The sequence below is a fragment of the Branchiostoma floridae genome, chromosome 10 (genome assembly GCF_000003815.2).
Source record: "Branchiostoma floridae strain S238N-H82 chromosome 10, Bfl_VNyyK, whole genome shotgun sequence".
Taxonomy (NCBI): domain Eukaryota; kingdom Metazoa; phylum Chordata; class Leptocardii; order Amphioxiformes; family Branchiostomatidae; genus Branchiostoma; species Branchiostoma floridae.
In genome coordinates, this window is record NC_049988.1 from 4999385 (window position 1) to 5016962 (window position 17578).

Here is a 17578-nt window from a genome sequence, read left to right on the forward strand (position 1 = left end):
CGTGCTTCAGTAGAAGCTGTAGAGAAATGGCTGGAGAGCACGGCCAGGTATTCCAGCGACTGCACGCAAGATCCGGGGGAGGTGGATGAGCGCAGTTCGCGGCACGACCAACCCGGGATGGAAGACATCACGAGCGAGTACCAGTCCGCCTATGCCTACCCCTCGTCTACCGCTTCTGCTGAGCAAGCCAAGGGTCCTCCTGTGGTGCAGACGGCAAGTCAAGGGTGGAACGTAGACGGCAACAAAACGCCTCCTGAAATGTCATCAGCACAAGATGCAGAAGGCAACGACACGCAAGGAAACAGGAAGGGAGGAAGCGCCCAGCCTGCCGCAGTAGAGCAGGTACAGGTGGCCGGTGCCGAGGCGGTTGTCACGCCGACGGGACGGGAGAGACAGAGGCGGAGGCGGCACCGACGCAGGCGGTCTCGGGACGAACCTAGCCCGAAGAGACGGAGGCGGTCTGTCGACAGCAGCAGTTATCCAACTTGTAATCTACTATAGCGAGGAATCAGTTGTCAGTTAAAGCATCTTTGTATTTATCAAAGTATGCCAATGTAAACTTAGAAGTTCATGATATATGATATATAAGCTTTACTTAACCTTTCTTTTGAAATTGGAACCCTACTAAATATTGTTCGGCTATTTAAAAGATATGTTCGATGGTAACAAATAGTTTTCCTGCATATTTGCACAGAGTCGTTTTGTCTTTAACAGAGGACGCATTTTGAATATCGTTGTGGTGAAAATATATGTCATTCGCAAACAAATTTTCTGGAAAACGTGATACTTTACTATGACTGATATACAATGGTATGTTTTCAGTGAGTTTGCTTTGACAGAAGCTGTAAGAGTATATTATATTGTACTGTTTTCACTGAAAATTAAAAGATGATTGAACGTCCTTAGAGTTCATCATTGATTTTCGCTGACATAACTACGGTTTTATAGCTTTGAGTGCTGTTTTATTGATATTTGCTGTTGAACAGACAAGAACAATTTGCCACTGCACTCATTTTGATAGCATGTATCAACAGTGCCACATGCACAGAACAGCAACAAACTAGGTAAAGGTAAGAGTTAAAAGTAGTCCCATAGTCTTTTTGAGCCCATATAAGTTATATAACGTTATATATATAGTTACAATCTCAATCCGACCCTAATTATAATAGCTCTGATGTCATCCCTACATGAGACAGAATATACGCCAAAGTCACGTTAGTGTAAACAGCCAATAAAGATAGATGTGGATAAGGTAGTGATTTTTTCCGTGCCTAGCTAGTAAATTATTGTTCAACGTAAGTCCTACAGATCGACCTTTGTGATAGCCTCTATCTCAGATACATATTTGATTAGTCCAAAGGGCAGTTACAGAACCACCGCTGTTGACAAGTCAGAGAAAAATATGTACGGGAAGAAACATTTCTACTTGCCGGTAGCCGTCCTTTTTCTCGCGGCTCTGCAGCTCTGTCTGGCCGCCAGCTGTGTGAAGACAGGTCCGTGCTCCTGCAAGATGGACGACGACTCAGGGGTCATTGACCTCAGTCCTCTGGTCAACGAAAGTCCGACGTACGTACTATGTACTCTCCGGCTGTTTTTTTAGTCGTTTTTATCGGGCTTTCTATTTTGTCATTTTTCTTGAAGTACGCCAGCCAAACACAGTTTTAGATTTTGACACAGCAAGATAAAATTAAAAATAGAAAGCCCGATAAAAACGACTAAAAAAGGTAAAAAAAAACAGCCGGAGCCTAACCTCTGCTTGGAGAGTAGGCACAACCCACCGTACGTGCAAATACGTACTGTCTACGTGCAAAACGTGGGCAATCTTTTGGGATCCGTAAGTGGTAAGTACCGCCTCCGTACGAACTCGTAGGGAATCCGACGGACTTTGGAGCACGCAGACACGCCGTAGAACTTTACGTGCAGGCAAAACTTTGTGTGACATCGGGCTGCGGATTCGCCCCCCGTACGAGCCAGTACGGGTGACGCGCCTGCCCTGTACAGCCTGAACGTTTTCAGAAATACGTGGCAGACGTGCCTTCCCCAAAATACGTACGGACAAATTGCACTTACGGCGGGTTGTGTCCTTAGCTTTAAGGATTTCAAGTCACTTTGGGGGCAAAGCACGCGGGTTACGATAGGCTTTGAGGGTCGTGTGATGTTACCGCAGGGTGTTGAGCCGGGGACAGAACCCAGAGGTCCTTGGTTGGAATCCGTTGATATGCCTTCGGTGCTGTACCCAAGCGAATTGCATTATATAGGACCTTTCTCGCCTCACTCAGATGGAAATGAGTATAAAGCTCCGGTTAGGGACACCCGCGGATAGGACATTAAAGGCAGGTCACGTGTTAGAAGAGAGTCCCACAGTTCTAGCACGTTAAAGACCCATCACACTTATCGAAAAGACTAGGGGTCCTTCCCGTTGAGTGGTTCAAAACATACAGTACCATCGCCGCACTATGAGCAACTTCTATCGCATTTAAGTCATCTGAGCTGAATAGTTGCCGCTCCAGATCCTTGCCAGTTAGCCGCGACCATGCTGACATTGGCTTTGAACATTTGCCATAGCGATCTACTATAGCGTTTTTGGGACAATGCTAGGTTCTGTCGTTGGCTGTAATGAAATGAAACTAGAGCTCGGCGACCTCATACCTCTTTGAAATATTTAGAGCTTTTGTAGATTTTATTAGCCCGAGTACCATCCGTGTAGTAGTTCGCTCCTATGTTCGGAACCGAAGAGAAGCGACTGTATATAGTGTATGATAAATGTCAGAGCGAGAAGCGACTGTAAGTAATGTATACTTAGCGCCGGAGCGAACTACTTTCCGGATGATACCCAGGCTAAGATTTTATACGAATGACTTAGTATTTACATGATTTAAGCATGGTAATGTTCATCATTGACAAACTTACACATGTCACACGTCAAGTATAAAATTCCCATCATTTATCACCAGTCTGTTTTGCCATTTTTACATGGATTATGCATTTTACAAGGATTACCCACCCCATTCACCATGACGATGTTTGCACTTCTCCAGGTACAAGGACATACACGCTACCTACTTCCCTGACACCTGGGTCTATTCCTATAACCCATGCGTACCGTTCTCGGAAGGCTCCTGCAAAAATGTATCTGTAAGTTTCCGTTTTCATATCAATGAAGCTCGCAGGTGTTGACTACCATGTTGGTGTTCTTGATACACTATTCAATTGACCATTGCTCAACTATGCAATGTGTTTTTTGTGTATCATCGGCAAGATTTTAATGAATGAATGAATGAATGAAAGACCTTTATTGTACATTCATGCCTCGACGGGCTAGGTACAGGTCACTGATAACAGACATAACAGACATATGCAGGGACAACAAGATACAATTTAACTAATTGAAGGTACTAAGCTAACATTATGGTCGACATCTTCTCGCTTCTTTGTACAGGTGTAGATATTTAATAATCTTCTTGAAAGCCCTTTCACCAATCCGATTGTGTTTTCGCAGTGTGTTTGTCTCTTTGTGTGTGTGTGTATATGTGTGTGTGTGTGTGTCGATTCGGATATTTGTGGTCAGCATAACTTAATAAACTCGGAATGAACTGTAATGACATTTGGTATGTGGATAGGACGAAGGTCAAGGTCGATTTTGGGCCCCCTTGTGTATGAACTTGATACTGCAGCGCTAGCATAACCGTTTTGTATCCTTTGTGTTGAACATGCTATGGTCTTATTTCCCTAGGTTTGTGCCAAGGCCAGACTAAACCATAGCAAGTACGAAAGTTACGGTACCCAGGAGTCAGCGGAGTTCAAGTCCGACACGGATGTTGGGCTCGTGCTGGGGTACGTGGACTCACCATCCTACAGGTTAGCCCACATTTTCATACTTTCATCAGTCTGTAAGGCCATGTTGATTCGACTGAATAGATGACATTTGGGCACAGATTTTTGACCGTTTCCAATATAAAATTTATATACCATACTGTAAATCGTACAAATCATGCAGCTGCATAATGATTAAACATTTGGACAAAACGTATCGTTAAACGGAATATCGTGTAACACGATTCACATCAGAGCCCACCCGTACCCACCTTCGCTCAACCCAGACGGGGGCTGATACCAACTGACAAGCACCTTTGCAACTTTGCTGAAGTCACACTTCCGGTCTGGATGTGTGACTTACAATGTAGGCTTTGGGTCATTTCAAATTGATAAGGATCAGAGGACTGATCGAAAGCTTGTTCGTACATGGTAACCGCTTTATTTCTATACTGGGTCTTAAAATTGTAACATAATAACAAAATTGAAGATTATATTGTTCGGTATACCATACTGTGTGTTGATCGTTTGTTCAGCCTTCCATGACGATGTCACTTATTATATATTTCATAATGAAGGAATTTTTGAATGAAATTACCCCCCTGCAGGGTAGGCGCTGTAGAACTGTGGTGCGTAGAGAAGAATCAGCCACAGAACCTCACTGTTCTCGGACGACACCCCATGTGGCCAAACACCATTGTAAGTGAAACGTCTTTACCACTCACCTCACCTCACCTCACCTCACCTCACCGGTCCCATAGCCTGACTGGCCGTAGGGGCAGCAATGCCATCAACATAAGTTTTCCATTTTCGTCTATACCACTAACAATCGTCTTTACCACTAACAATCTTTATTTACCACAACAAATGAAAAGTGACTTTCGTAAGGTCTGCTACCTGTATACATGTACACAGAAACATACAAGTTGATATAGATAAATTAACCTACGGATTGAGTTTGTGGTATCATTTACCCTCCTGTTTCTAAGTCTTAAAGATTATTCGATAAATTCACTTCTGCCTAGAATACAATTTAATTTATCTATAGGATGATGGTACGGAATTCTTTTGAACGGACAAAGGGGCGAGCAGTTACCTTACCTGTGTCTATCATCATGTCGTGAGAAATATTTGTGTGTGTATGTGTGTGTGTGTGTGTGCACGTACGTGGGTGCACGCACGCATGTGTGCGTGTGTCTTTGTGTGTGTGTGTGTGTGTGTGTCTATGACATGTTTCAGGTGACAAGTCGATGATTGAATCTTTAACTCCATAGTCAATACAAGTATACTGAATGATGACTTACAGTTATGATTAGATGTCACGGACATGAATGACCTGCACCTATTGTTTCCCCACAGATCATGGCCCTATTCAGCCCCTGCTGCTGCCCGGGTGCAGGGCCAAACTGCGCAGACGCCACAACTTAATTCAAACGGAGAGTCAGTTTGAATGGAACACTCTTGGTTTTGTACAAATGTCTGATTTATGCTTTACCTCATCTCACATCTGTTTTCTGAAGGATCGTGGAAAACACTAACGCTAGTTCACCTTTATCCGCAGGGTAACCTATATCCGTTGCTTTTGCAAAACGGGTATTTAGGGGTATCAAGTCGACGGACGATAGTCTCAAACTACACTAGTTTGAACATATTACAACTTGAAACCACCATCTGTCGACTTGATATCCCTTATTACCGTGCGGGTTAACACAGCGAATATAGGTTTCTCTGCGGAAAAAGGTGATCTAGCGTTACCAATTAGGCCAACAAAAATAGTTTAGATTATTAAGTCCAAAATACCCGAAATTTGGTATAGCGTATACCTTCGAGCGTTTCACCATATATGGTAAAATGATGATTGCGATGGACAACATTGAATTTCACAGGAAGTAATAGCAAATCGTATAACAGCTTTAGTATATAACAGTTTTTAAGTGAGTGTAAACTCGTCTCTCTGTGGCAAAAAATAATTCTCTTAAAGCGTTCTGTTTGAGAGAGTAACTTTCGAATGTATTGTAGCCAACTTTACTCTCACTTAGCGAGTGTTATGTACTCTCACGCTAACAGGAACTGCTGTGGGAAAATCCTGTAAGTGCGACAGCACAAAGTGCCGTGCTTTCGAGAATATCTCTCGCATGTATGTCGGAGAGAAATATACTTAGAGAGCCGAATTTACTCATTCAGCGTTTTTTACCCTCACACTGAAACTTCTGTGGAAACACCCTGTAATAAGTGCGAAAGTATAGCGTTCTTTATAATGCGAGAGTAACTTTTGCATGCATGTGAGAGATGAATATTTTCTGCCACAGTATCATTGTGTTAATTGTAAACAAACATCAGCATCATGAAAATCAAAAGGCATCAATACAATGGGGTTTAAACAAACAACAAATACACACGTCTGCTTTGGTATATATTTCTTTTCCTATTCACAAGGAAAATAATCTGGTGCAAACAGTTAACTAAAGGTCTGCTCACATGATGGAGAATTCAAACTTAAGACTGTACTATTACAAACTTGCTTAACACAGTAACACAGTATATTCAATACAGAATGGTAAAATGGCTCATTGCTACATAAACTTAGAATATTTCTGAGTGTAAAGCCACTATTACCCTTGAGCCTATAAACTACATGTGCACAGTATGTATCCATTGAATAAATATTGTAACAGTTCTAAATCCAATAGTACACATACTGCTACAGTTACTAATACAGTTACGGGTACAGTAATAGAGTTTATTGCATAGCCTTTAGGAAAGCACTACTTAGTGACTAGGCAAGAGTGTTACAGATGGACAGAACAGTTGTCTCCAATACATCATCATACTGTACAATGTAGACAATTGGCCCGTGGATGGACAGAAACAGATCAGAAATTTTCTAGATGGTTTTGAGTTCAGAATGAAGAGGTCACCATGAAAAATGCGAATATATTTATATTAATTTTACAGTACCGTATTGAGCACATTGTTGTGACAGGAAAGGTTGTCATAGAAACTTGCTTACAGTGGGTTCATTTATTTAAAAAATATTTATTTAGTGGGTTCATGGATCACTTCACCGTAAATTGTATTAGAAAATGCTTATGTCAATAAGAAAAACCAAAGGAACCGACAAAAAGTGACCGCAATGGCTAGGTGGTCGCTATGCAAAGGTGGCCGCTAATAGAGGTTTGACTGTAGTTAAAGCTAGAATTCTTTCTGAGAAGTCCAAACTCAAGCCTTGATCTAGTTGTGATCTAGCAGCCTGTGGACAGACGACTCCTGGTCTTTCCTGGGAGGGCGTGGCGGGGCGATGTCCTTGAGGATGTGGCGAGCGTACTCGGACGTGTGAAGCCCCGCCTCTCTCAGAGCCTGTTCAACACGCACCCTGTTGTCCGACGCAACCTGTAATAAAGGGGAGTCACATCACGGATTCTTCATATCAACATGATTTGCAAGTCATTATTCTTCAGTTTGCTGACAAGAATCAAGATGCTGGCTGAAACATCATGTGAACATTTACCTATCCAGTTGCTTGCTAGCTAACGGGAGGTGCCCTCAGATGGTACCCACCCTGAGATGGCATGAATTTTTGCTTATTTTATTAATTAATATACATAAGAAAGCCATGCGGTTGCTACTGACTACCTAGTACACAGTGTTTGACGCTTGTAACATGCAGCACAGAGGGCTCATGAACCATATGAATGCATTTTTTTTATCCAAGTATGTCCTCAGATGACTATGTCAAAAATTCATTCATCAAAACTTGACCACTTTCTGGCAAGCTAAGCAATGGAGCGCCATGAGCGTGTGACGAAGCATGCCATTTTAGGACGCCTTCCGTTAATTCTGATTTGTATAATCACTGAGAATTTATCTCATCTGATATAAAGCAGTTTGATAAAGGATCACAGAGAATATCAGACACCTGAAAATTTTTGCACTATATTAAATGGTATGCTAATGTACCTACCTGTTGGTCGGTAAATCCATGCAAATGAAACAATGGTTTCTGGATGTTAATATCTTCCTCTGCACCAATACCCATCCTGGCTTTGGAAGCCTGAGGTCAGATCAAAACATTTCATGTCAAAGTGTTTAATAGTAATAAATGGTATAAAAAAAATGCATTAATATTGGGAAACAGGCATTATTCAACCACAGCAGCTGGTGCTATTTCCAGAAAGGCCACAACAAATTGACCAAATTTGTCAAATTTCATCACAAGTTAAAGAGGAAATCCAGTAACTGAATGTCCACCCATGCCGACCCGTTTGTGAGCATTGTGGAAATGGTGCAAACGTATAATAACTGTTTTCATATGGGATAATTGCTTATATTATTTTTATAATCATGTTTTTTGTACAAGTCAAATTTTGGCTGTAAAATGTGATAATGTCAAGGCTGAAAATTGCATAGCTTTTCTGTACACACTACAACATTGCACAAGTAAGTAAGTTACTTCTATGCTTATTACCTGAGATAAGCAGTTGAGACTACACATTCAGCACCAAGGAGAGATCCATCCTTTATAGTATTCCACAGACTACACATTCAGCATCAAGGAGAGATCCATCCTTTATAGTGTTCCACAGACTACACATTCAGCACCAAGGAGAGATCCATCCTTTATAGTGTTCCACAGACTACACATTCAGCACCAAGGAGAGATCCATCCTTTATAGTGTTCCACAGACTACACATTCAGCATCAAGGAGAGATCCATCCTTTATAGTGTTCCACAGACTAAACATTCAGCACCAAGGAGAGAAGCAACCTATAGTGTTCTACAGACTACACATTCAGCACTAAGGAGAGATCCATCCTTTATAGTGTTTTACAGACTACACATTCAGCACCAAGAAGAGAACGAACCTATAGTGTTCTACAGACTACACATTCAGCACCAAGGAGAGATCCATCCTTTAAAGTGTTCTATAGACTACATATTCAGCACCAAGGAGAGATCCATCCTTTATAGTGTTCCACAGACTACACATTCAGCATCAAGGAGAGAACCAACCTATAGTGTTCTACAGACTACACATTCAGCACCAAGGAGAGATCCATCATTTAAAGTGTTCTTCAGACTACACATTCAGCATCAAGGAGAGATCCATCCTTTATAGTGTTCCACAGACTACACATTCAGCACCAAGGAGAGAACCATCCTATAGTGTTCCACAGACTACACATTCAGCATCAAGGAGAGATCCACCCTTTATAGTGTTCCACAGACTACACATTCAGCATCAAGGAGAGATCCATCCTTTATAGTGTTCCACAGATTACACATTCAGCATCAAGGAGAGATCCATCCTTTATAGTGTTCCACAGAATACACATTCAGCACCAAGGAGAGAACCATCCTATAGTGTTCCACAGACTACACATTCAGCATCAAGGAGAGATCCATCCTTTATAGTGTTCCACAGACTACACATTCAGCACCAAGGAGAGATCCATCCTTTATGGTGTTCCTCAGACTACACATTCAGCATCAAGGAGAGAACCATCCTATAGTGTTCTACAGAATAGACATTAAGCACCAAGGAGAGAACCATCCTATAGTGTTCTACAGACTACACATTCAGCACCAAGGAGAGAACCATCCTATAGTGTTCTACAGACTACACATTCAGCACCAAGGAGAGACCATCCTATAGTGTTCCACAGACTACACATTCAGCACCAAGGAGAGAACCATCCTATAGTGTTCTACAGACTACACATTCAGCACCAAGGAGAGAACCATCCTATAGTGTTCTACAGACTACACATTCAGCACCAAGGAGAGAACCATCCTATAGTGTTCTACAGACTACACATTCAGCACCAAGGAGAGAACCATCCTATAGTGTTCTACAGACTACACATTCAGCACCAAGGAGAGAACCATCCTATAGTGTTTAACAGACTACACATTCAGCACCAAGGAGAGAACCATCCTTTATAGTGTTTAACAGACTACACATTCAGCACCAAGGAGAGAACCATCCTATAGTGTTCTACAGACTACACATTCAGCACCAAGGAGAGATCCATCCTTTATAGTGTTTAACAGACTACACATTCAGCACCAAGGAGAGAACCATCCTACAGTGTTCTACAGACTACACATTCAGCACCAAGGAGAGAACCATCCTATAGTGTTCTACAGACTACACATTCAGCATCAAGGAGAGATCCATCCTTTATAGTGTTTTACAGACTACACATTCAGCACCAAGGAGAGAAATATCACCTAGATATCTGTAGTTATTTTTTATCTGTATAAAACAAAGACTAGATTTAAAAAAAAAAAAAGAAGAAAACGTCAGGTACAACACTTACAGTTGTGTTCCCCATCATCCGCACTGGGTCTACTTCCACATGGGGCTCCACCTGCAGTAAAAGACTTATTATCACTCATTCTCAACTACTTGCAAACCACATCAAAAACATTGTGTGATGGTAGTTGATACAGCACTAGTGTATACAATAGGGACATCCCTACAGTATTATTACATACTGTATTGTCATTTATTTCTTATGAGTCTTACAAAATGTAATTTCACAGAAGGAGCTAACAATAGCTTTTTGTGGTCTTTCATGTCTTGTGGTCTTACATGTACATGTTTGACATACTGTTGGTTACTTTTGATAATACAATGGAGACACAGATTTGCTGTAACCTAGCCTGATTTTGTGGTGGAAAGTGAAACCACTGCAAATATTTCAAGATTTACAGTAAATGCGAACCCCATACCATTTGTCTGAGAGTTTCCAGTCTTCTCTCTTTTTGTCTCTCTTCCTCCTCCTGTCTTTCCTGGGCCTCTCTTCTCTGCTGAGTCTTCTTTTCTATCTGTTCTTCCCTGTATCTCACCCTGTGTCAAACAATAGAGTGTTAATATCACAGTTTTACCATATTGTTATCATTGGGTGGCCCCACAACTCTCTCTTTGTTGCTAAGGTCTGTGAATTGTGAGGAGCTTACAACAGGCAGGGCTAAATCACAAGGGTCTGGAGTGGGTGCCATTCAGCACTAACTCAGGTGATAAGGCACCATCAAAAATCCTTCAAGACTTTTTTGCACATTGAAAATAAAATGACAGTCACAGTGAATGTGGAAAACTGTTTCGAACCCATCCCTGAGCTAAAAAAGAAACTGTAACTGTGATACTGAATCAGATGAAGTCATCACTAACTTGGTCTTGTTGTTATTCTAACCTGTCATCCGATACAGTCATACTTAGAATGCAACAAAAACCTGAGTTTGAAGAATTATTTTTTATGATGCAATGTTGTAAATTGATGTCATAATGGCATTCAATATAGAATCACATCAATACACTGTAGACAGCAGCACCAGACAAAACCTTTTTCATTGAATGCAACAAAGCAATACAAAAAAGGCTTTCCTGTGTTAGCCTCTCCATCCTCAATATGAAAAACATAGCTCTCTATCTCTACTACTCACCTTTCCTTGTCGTGCTCTGCCTGTTCTGCCATGAGTTTGTGCAGTTCCTCCATGCGCCTCCTGTCAGCTTCGGCAGCAACTGCACGCGCCCTCTGCTTCTCTTCATAGAACTCAACCAACTGGAAACATAAGAGAAAATTGTATTACACTACAGTCACGAAGTGTGGTAATCAGGATACATTTATTATAATAAGTAGATATTTGCTGTAGTAACCAGCAAAACTGCTAGGTGCCTATTGAACTTGTTCTTTGTTTTGTCAAGACATGTAAATATCATATGATATTTTTTTACCATCAACCTATATATACATGTAGCTTCTTGAGTGACGCTGTTCATAAACACACAAAAATAAATAGTGGATACATGGATATGGAATACAGTGACTGTCATACTGTTTCACAAATTATGTACAATAAATTTTTGAATTTCAGCACAAAGGGGGTGAAATATTTTATATTATCAACGATACAAGATTGCTAAACTTTCCATTGCTAGGGAAGGTACCCAAAATTTGATAAGACAAAGGCATAGGTGGGGAGAAGACAAAACAAAATTCTTAATGCAGTGGTTTTGAGTTCATGGTGAATCAGTCACTGCAAAAAATGCAAACATAAAACCACTGCAAACATTTCTATATTTTAAGTATTATTGTAATAATAAAAGCGAGCCTTCCAACAGTATATTACACGATGTATTTATTGATGACAGAAGCATTTAGTATGACCCATCTAAATATTTTGTGTTGAGTTTATATAGGATAAACATTTACCCTCTGGTGATCTTTAGCTCTCCTTTTTTTCTCCTTCTCCTCTTCCATCTGTCTTCTTTCCTCCTCCTCCTCTCTCATCCTTGCCTTGACTGCAGCCTCTATAGCCATCTGCTCCCTCTTCATCTCCTGCCAGTAATGCAACTGTGGGGAGGGGGGTAGTCCATTAGGTGCTTCTGAACTTTCAGAGTTAGGACACTCAGTGAGTATTACATAACATTTTCATGCAAGTACTCACTAGATTTAATAATCATGACTGTAGGACTGGTATAGTCTCTACCACTGACTCCGGGTCGCTGGAAAACCGTAGAAATGGAACCAATAGAGGAATAAGCCGGCCAGAGGAGTGTAGCCATTTCTACGGTTCTCCAGTGACCCGGAGTCTAGTAGAGACTAGGAGGTATGTCTAGACATGCTTTCACTGAACCTGTAAGATTGCCCCCCCCCCCCCTCAGCGGCTTTTTGGAACTGCAGGCGCCAATTTCCTTTCAAACTTTGGACGAAAATAACTCGAGAACATGTTGACAGATCGTCATGATTTTAGGTATGTAGCGATGACTCACATAATGAAATACTTATTATGCAAATCAACAGCTAATTTGCATGATTAATGAGGAAAGTTTATAAATCCACTGCATTCCATGATAGGACTTTCAAACTTGTCATAAGTGTAACTCAGAGAAAGAGAGAAATGTTAATAGATAATTAATATCTTGATGACAACCACATTAATTTGCATAACTAATGAGAAAATACTTACAACATTATGAACCTTAGTGAAGGTGAACGCTATTAGATATAAAAAGCAAATCAGTTACATGTTTACATAATTAATCAGGAAACACTAAAATGACCTTCTCTGCTATGATAAGAATTTCGTACTTTGGACTTGTGCATCTTGGAAAGACAGGATGATCAACCATAACAAACTATGCAAATCAGGACCTTATTTGCATAATCAAATGAGAAAAAAATATAGATACCCTTGAAAAGATTCAAACCATTTGGCAAAGGTATGAGGCCATGGTTTAATATATCAAAATACATTGACTAATGTCTATTAGTACTAGTAGTAGTAGTACCTGTTCTCTCAGTATAGCACAGATTTCTTCCTGTTCTTGGTGTTTAATCTTGGCCTCCATGGCCTGTTCATGAGCTGTGCAGACAGCAGCAAATGTTGCTCGGGCCTTTCCCATCAGTTCAGCACGGTCCCGCGTCCAGCTGTGCTGTATGGAGCGAACCTGGTCGTGGTACACTCTGTACGCAGAGTACCATGCCTCGTGGGAAACCTACAGGTAGAAATACAGTTAACAGTTATAAACAAATCAAAAACAGCTTTGTACACCTGCGGCAACACATACACAAACACACACACACTTACACTTACTAACAGACACACATTCACACTCACTCACACACACACGAAATATCATTTAGGCCACAGCAAGTAAATCTTATCGATCACATCAGCGTGCCTTACTTTTGGCGGATCAAAAAAAAAAGAAAATCAACATGCCACATATTGGCTTACAGACAGATAAGTTATGAGTTATTCTGTCAGTGATTGAACCCTGTGTTCTGGTACTAGGCAGTCTCTTATCTCAGAGATCATCAGGGATTAAAAAAACAACTTGCCATTGCTTGTGTTTTATGGCATGTGTACACAGTCTATAAGGTGTTCATTATGAATATCCAGTATAGTTGCTTCCTGTGAAAGTATGACAAACTTTTTTCAGGATTTGTTCTAGTTAATTGACAGTCTGTGTTCTAGCATATAATATGTGATCCCTTTTCAGGTTGTCTGGTAGTGAAGACTTCCATGTATATATACAGTCAAACCTGTCTATAGTGGCCACTCAAGGGACTGGTCAAAATTGGCCACTATAGAGAGGTGGCCACTATAGAGAATATGCTAATTAATTGACCACAACCAAAAAGTTACACATAGTTTTAGTACCCACTGATCTCTATTCACATAATACAGTACTGTACATGTACTGCAATGATTTTTACACTATATGTATTAAGAAAACAAAAGCTATAAAAAGTTTTAAATGTTCTACAGTTGATATTGTCTGAAGAGACCGGTATCGTCATATTTCATTGATCTTTCGTCTTGTATCTTTTGTTACTTCGCCGTACGTGTGTTCCCGCTCGCGTTCACACGTCAGATTCGCCCATTATGTTAATGTGGTACTCACAAGAAAAGTCACGTCATTTTAGACTTATCTCTTAATAAATGTAAGAATACAATCCACCATAGTCTGAAGATCATATCATTTTGTCTTTGTAACAATTATTCAGAATTTTTGTGATGTAAATTAACCTAAGCGATAGTGTATTAGAACGTAACTTAAACACAATTTACCTCCGTAATATTGGTGTCGTCTATTGACTTTATATGACCTCGTTTGTCAGCAGGTATGGGTAGCGCCAGTTTACGAAGTTTTGTTTTGAAAATAAGTAAAAGAGGTTTTAAATCCGGCGTAGCGTGACGATACGGCCGCTGTATATGGCCGAACGCGTGCTGAAACATAGATCAGCGGTCGGCGTGGCCGTAATCGGCAGTGTTTTTGTACCTGCGGGACCGGAAATCGTGTGGCCGTGGCCGCGTTGGACAGGTGGCCGCTAAGCCTATTTCTTAATCATTACGAATCCAAGGGACCGACAAAAAGTGGCCACTATGGGCAGGTGGTCGTTATGCAAAGGTGGCCGCTAATAGAGGTTTGACTGTATAGGACTTTGTGGTTGTGAAGAGCACTTCTGGCATCAGCAATAAGAATCAGTAGTTCAGTAGACGAGATGTCATTTCCCAGATACGAGAACCTTTTGACTTTTTTACAGGAGCTCCATTCAATGTTGATTGATACACTTCCAAAGAGAATGTACATCAGAGCCTTACAACGTTAACCATCCTCAGAGACAGGGGTGGGGAGTGCGCCATAGACTTTCTGTAACTTATGATCCACTGCTCAACGAGTCACACTAGGAAGGTCCCCTACTCTATTCGGTAAGTGCAGCGGGTTTTTTAACGTGCGTAAAGTGGGGCTCTCACGGGCAAACACGGACCTCCATTTAAGGGGGCACACACCAGTTTATTGGGGGGTTCAAATGGAGGCGGCACACCCTCAAGTCTAGCGACCATCTCTTCCAGGGAATTATCCTGAAGGAAAATAACTGTATATGGGGTGAGAGGATATACCTTCAGCTTCAAGACCAACTGAGTTTCGATCCTTCAACTTCTCTCATTTTGAAAAATTGCAGGGAAAAAACATTATTTTCATGTCAAAAATGATGCACAAAATCGGGCATTTTCGCATTGGATAAAACAGATGAAGAAGATTTTTCCGGCAAGCACGACTGATACTGCCAGAAAGAGGAAAATCTAAAGACTAATCCAGCCAAGTATAAAGAAAATTCTAGTACTACAGTTTTTTTAATCATCCACGGCGCGCGGCATTGCAACTTTGCTTGACACAGCGCTTCAGAGGTAAATCTAGGTCACCGGCTTCTTTACATTCAGGCGTAGGGATATCGCGGAAGCAACGCGCGGACCAAAACACAATTTGCACCAAAAACACACCATTTCCTACGCTTTTCAGCCATGTAACCGTTTAATGTCATTTCGCAGGAAATAATGAGAAATGTCAACTCAAACATGGGCCCTCGGAAGCCTTTCGTCACTTTTTGGTCGCGGACTACCACGGACCCCGGTCGCGGAAGAACTGGGGTGTGCACCGTTAATGTCCTATCCGAGGGACGGCCTTAGCCAAAGCTAAGGTACTCATTTTCACCTGAGGAAAGTCAGGAAAGCCATGTTAAGTGCCTTTCCCAAGGGCACAAGTTTGGTGACATGGCAGGATTCAAACTCGAGACCCCTTGGTCCTGAGTCAAACATGCTGCCACTGCGCCACGCAATTTCACTATTGAAATTGTTGATTTAATTAAGGACAGAAAAAGAGCCTACCAGTGCAGCCCTTGTCTTGCGAGGCAGGTGTTTCCTGAGTCTATCCAGGTACAGCTGGCGTCTGTGTGGCAGGTCATGAGGGTACTGCTCCAGTACAACCTGGAACACCCAGTGGTCTTCAGCCTTCCAACCCCCAGTACTGGAACTGTGGGAGGGGGGCAGGGAAAGGTTAGTATGAGGGTACTGCTCCAGTACAACCTGGAACACCCAGTGGTCTTCAGCCTTCCAACCCCCAGTACTGGAACTGTGGGAGGGGGGCGGGGAAAGGTTAGTATGAGGGTACTGCTCCAGTACAACCTGGAACACCCAGTGGTCTTCAGCCTTCCAACCCCCAGTACTGGAACTGTGGGAGGGGGGCAGGGAAAGGTTAGTATGAGGGTACTGCTCCAGTACAACCTGGAACACCCAGTGGTCTTCAGCCTTCCAACCCCCAGTACTGGAACTGTGGGAGGGGGGCAGGGAAAGGTTAGTATGAGGGTACTGCTCCAGTACTACCTGAAACACCCAGTGGTCTTCAGCCTTCCAACCCCCAGTACTGGAACTGTGGGTGGGGGGCAGGGAAAGGTTTTTGCGGTGTTTTAATGTTCTCGGTTTTCGAGGTGGCTGCTTCACAGCAAAGTTAAAACCACCACTAACATTTTTCCATGGCAGTAAGAGACTACAGAGTGCAAAGTGCTACCGTGAAATTAAAGCCTCCGCGAAAAGCCATTTTCCCCGTTACTGCAAAATCAAATCCCCGCCAACTTAAATGCATTCACAGTAATGTCTGCAAAATTTCACCCATCTTAACTGACTCATTACAGATTTCAATAATAGTTTTTTTGCTGTTGTTATCTGCTGTCTTACAAATATGTAAGATGTCTTGTTGTAGTCTTCTTAGCCTGATGAGATTCATATTAATCAAACACAAAGCAGGAAATGATACAGAGCATACTGTAAATGCAGAAACTTTTGCGGTGGTTTAATGTACACGGTTTTCACGGTGGCCGCTTCACCGCGAACATTTTTCCGTGGCAGTAAGTGACTACAGTGCATGGTGCTCATGCGAACTTAAAACCACTGCGAAAAGTCCTTACTAGTAAATTTTTTATTTTATTTTATTTATTTATTTCTTCCTCAAACGTACATAGGCAGGGAAATACACACATGGTATACCCTGAATTGCGTAGGTTTGTTACAAAGAAACTTATACGTGCAGAATGTCAACAAACAAAAATACATAATATATTAACAAACACTGAGCATAGATCCGAACTCACAGGCTGATGGTAATGCTAGGAAATAGAGTCATTATAAAGTCTGACTGCAGTGTGGAGGAACGACTGTTTCAGTCTGTCAGTTCTTGCCTTGGGGAGAGTGAACGCGTTCTTGTTCCTCAGTTGCCTGCCAGTAACTGTGCGTCTCTGAGGAGGCACAAGGTCGTGCAGTGGATGTTCGGGTCTTAACATGTCCTTAAAGAGCTTTAAAGCAGCAGCTTCTCTCCTTTCCTTTAAGGAAGGTAAGTTGGGAACTGATCGCCTACCCCCGAGAGAGATGATACGGAGGGCCCGTTTCTGTACCCGTTCCATACTGTCCGATTGTTCT

The 17578-nt window shown here is 41.7% G+C and overlaps 2 protein-coding genes across 4 annotated transcripts in view; one reads left to right on the forward strand and one right to left on the reverse strand.

Moving 5' to 3' along the window:
* Positions 1-1273: 1273 nt before the first annotated feature.
* LOC118424408 lies at positions 1274-5396 on the forward strand. 2 transcript variants are annotated; one of them, XM_035832966.1, is made up of 5 exons: positions 1274-1566; positions 3039-3135; positions 3734-3858; positions 4422-4512; positions 5173-5396. In XM_035832966.1, exons 1-5 carry the CDS (start codon positions 1403-1405, stop codon positions 5239-5241), a joined length of 546 nt encoding a protein of 181 aa, XP_035688859.1. In that variant the 5' UTR covers positions 1274-1402; the 3' UTR covers positions 5242-5396. The 2 variants fall into 2 exon arrangements, with proteins under 2 accessions (XP_035688859.1, XP_035688858.1); XM_035832965.1 differs by having other exon boundaries at positions 4422-5396.
* Positions 5397-6434: 1038 nt separating this feature from the next.
* The window catches only part of LOC118424409 (coiled-coil domain-containing protein 148-like), an 18338-nt gene continuing 7194 nt past the window's right edge, over positions 6435-17578 (reverse strand). For both annotated transcript variants that reach the window (XM_035832968.1, XM_035832967.1), the window contains exons 7-14: positions 15995-16139; positions 13110-13316; positions 12031-12171; positions 11261-11379; positions 10550-10667; positions 10135-10185; positions 7775-7864; positions 6435-7203 (exon numbers count right to left, since the gene is read on the reverse strand). In XM_035832968.1, the coding sequence (XP_035688861.1) occupies positions 7045-7203; positions 7775-7864; positions 10135-10185; positions 10550-10667; positions 11261-11379; positions 12031-12171; positions 13110-13316; positions 15995-16139 (1030 nt within the window). In that variant the 3' untranslated portion in view covers positions 6435-7044. The remainder of the gene's footprint in view (positions 7204-7774; positions 7865-10134; positions 10186-10549; positions 10668-11260; positions 11380-12030; positions 12172-13109; positions 13317-15994; positions 16140-17578) is intronic.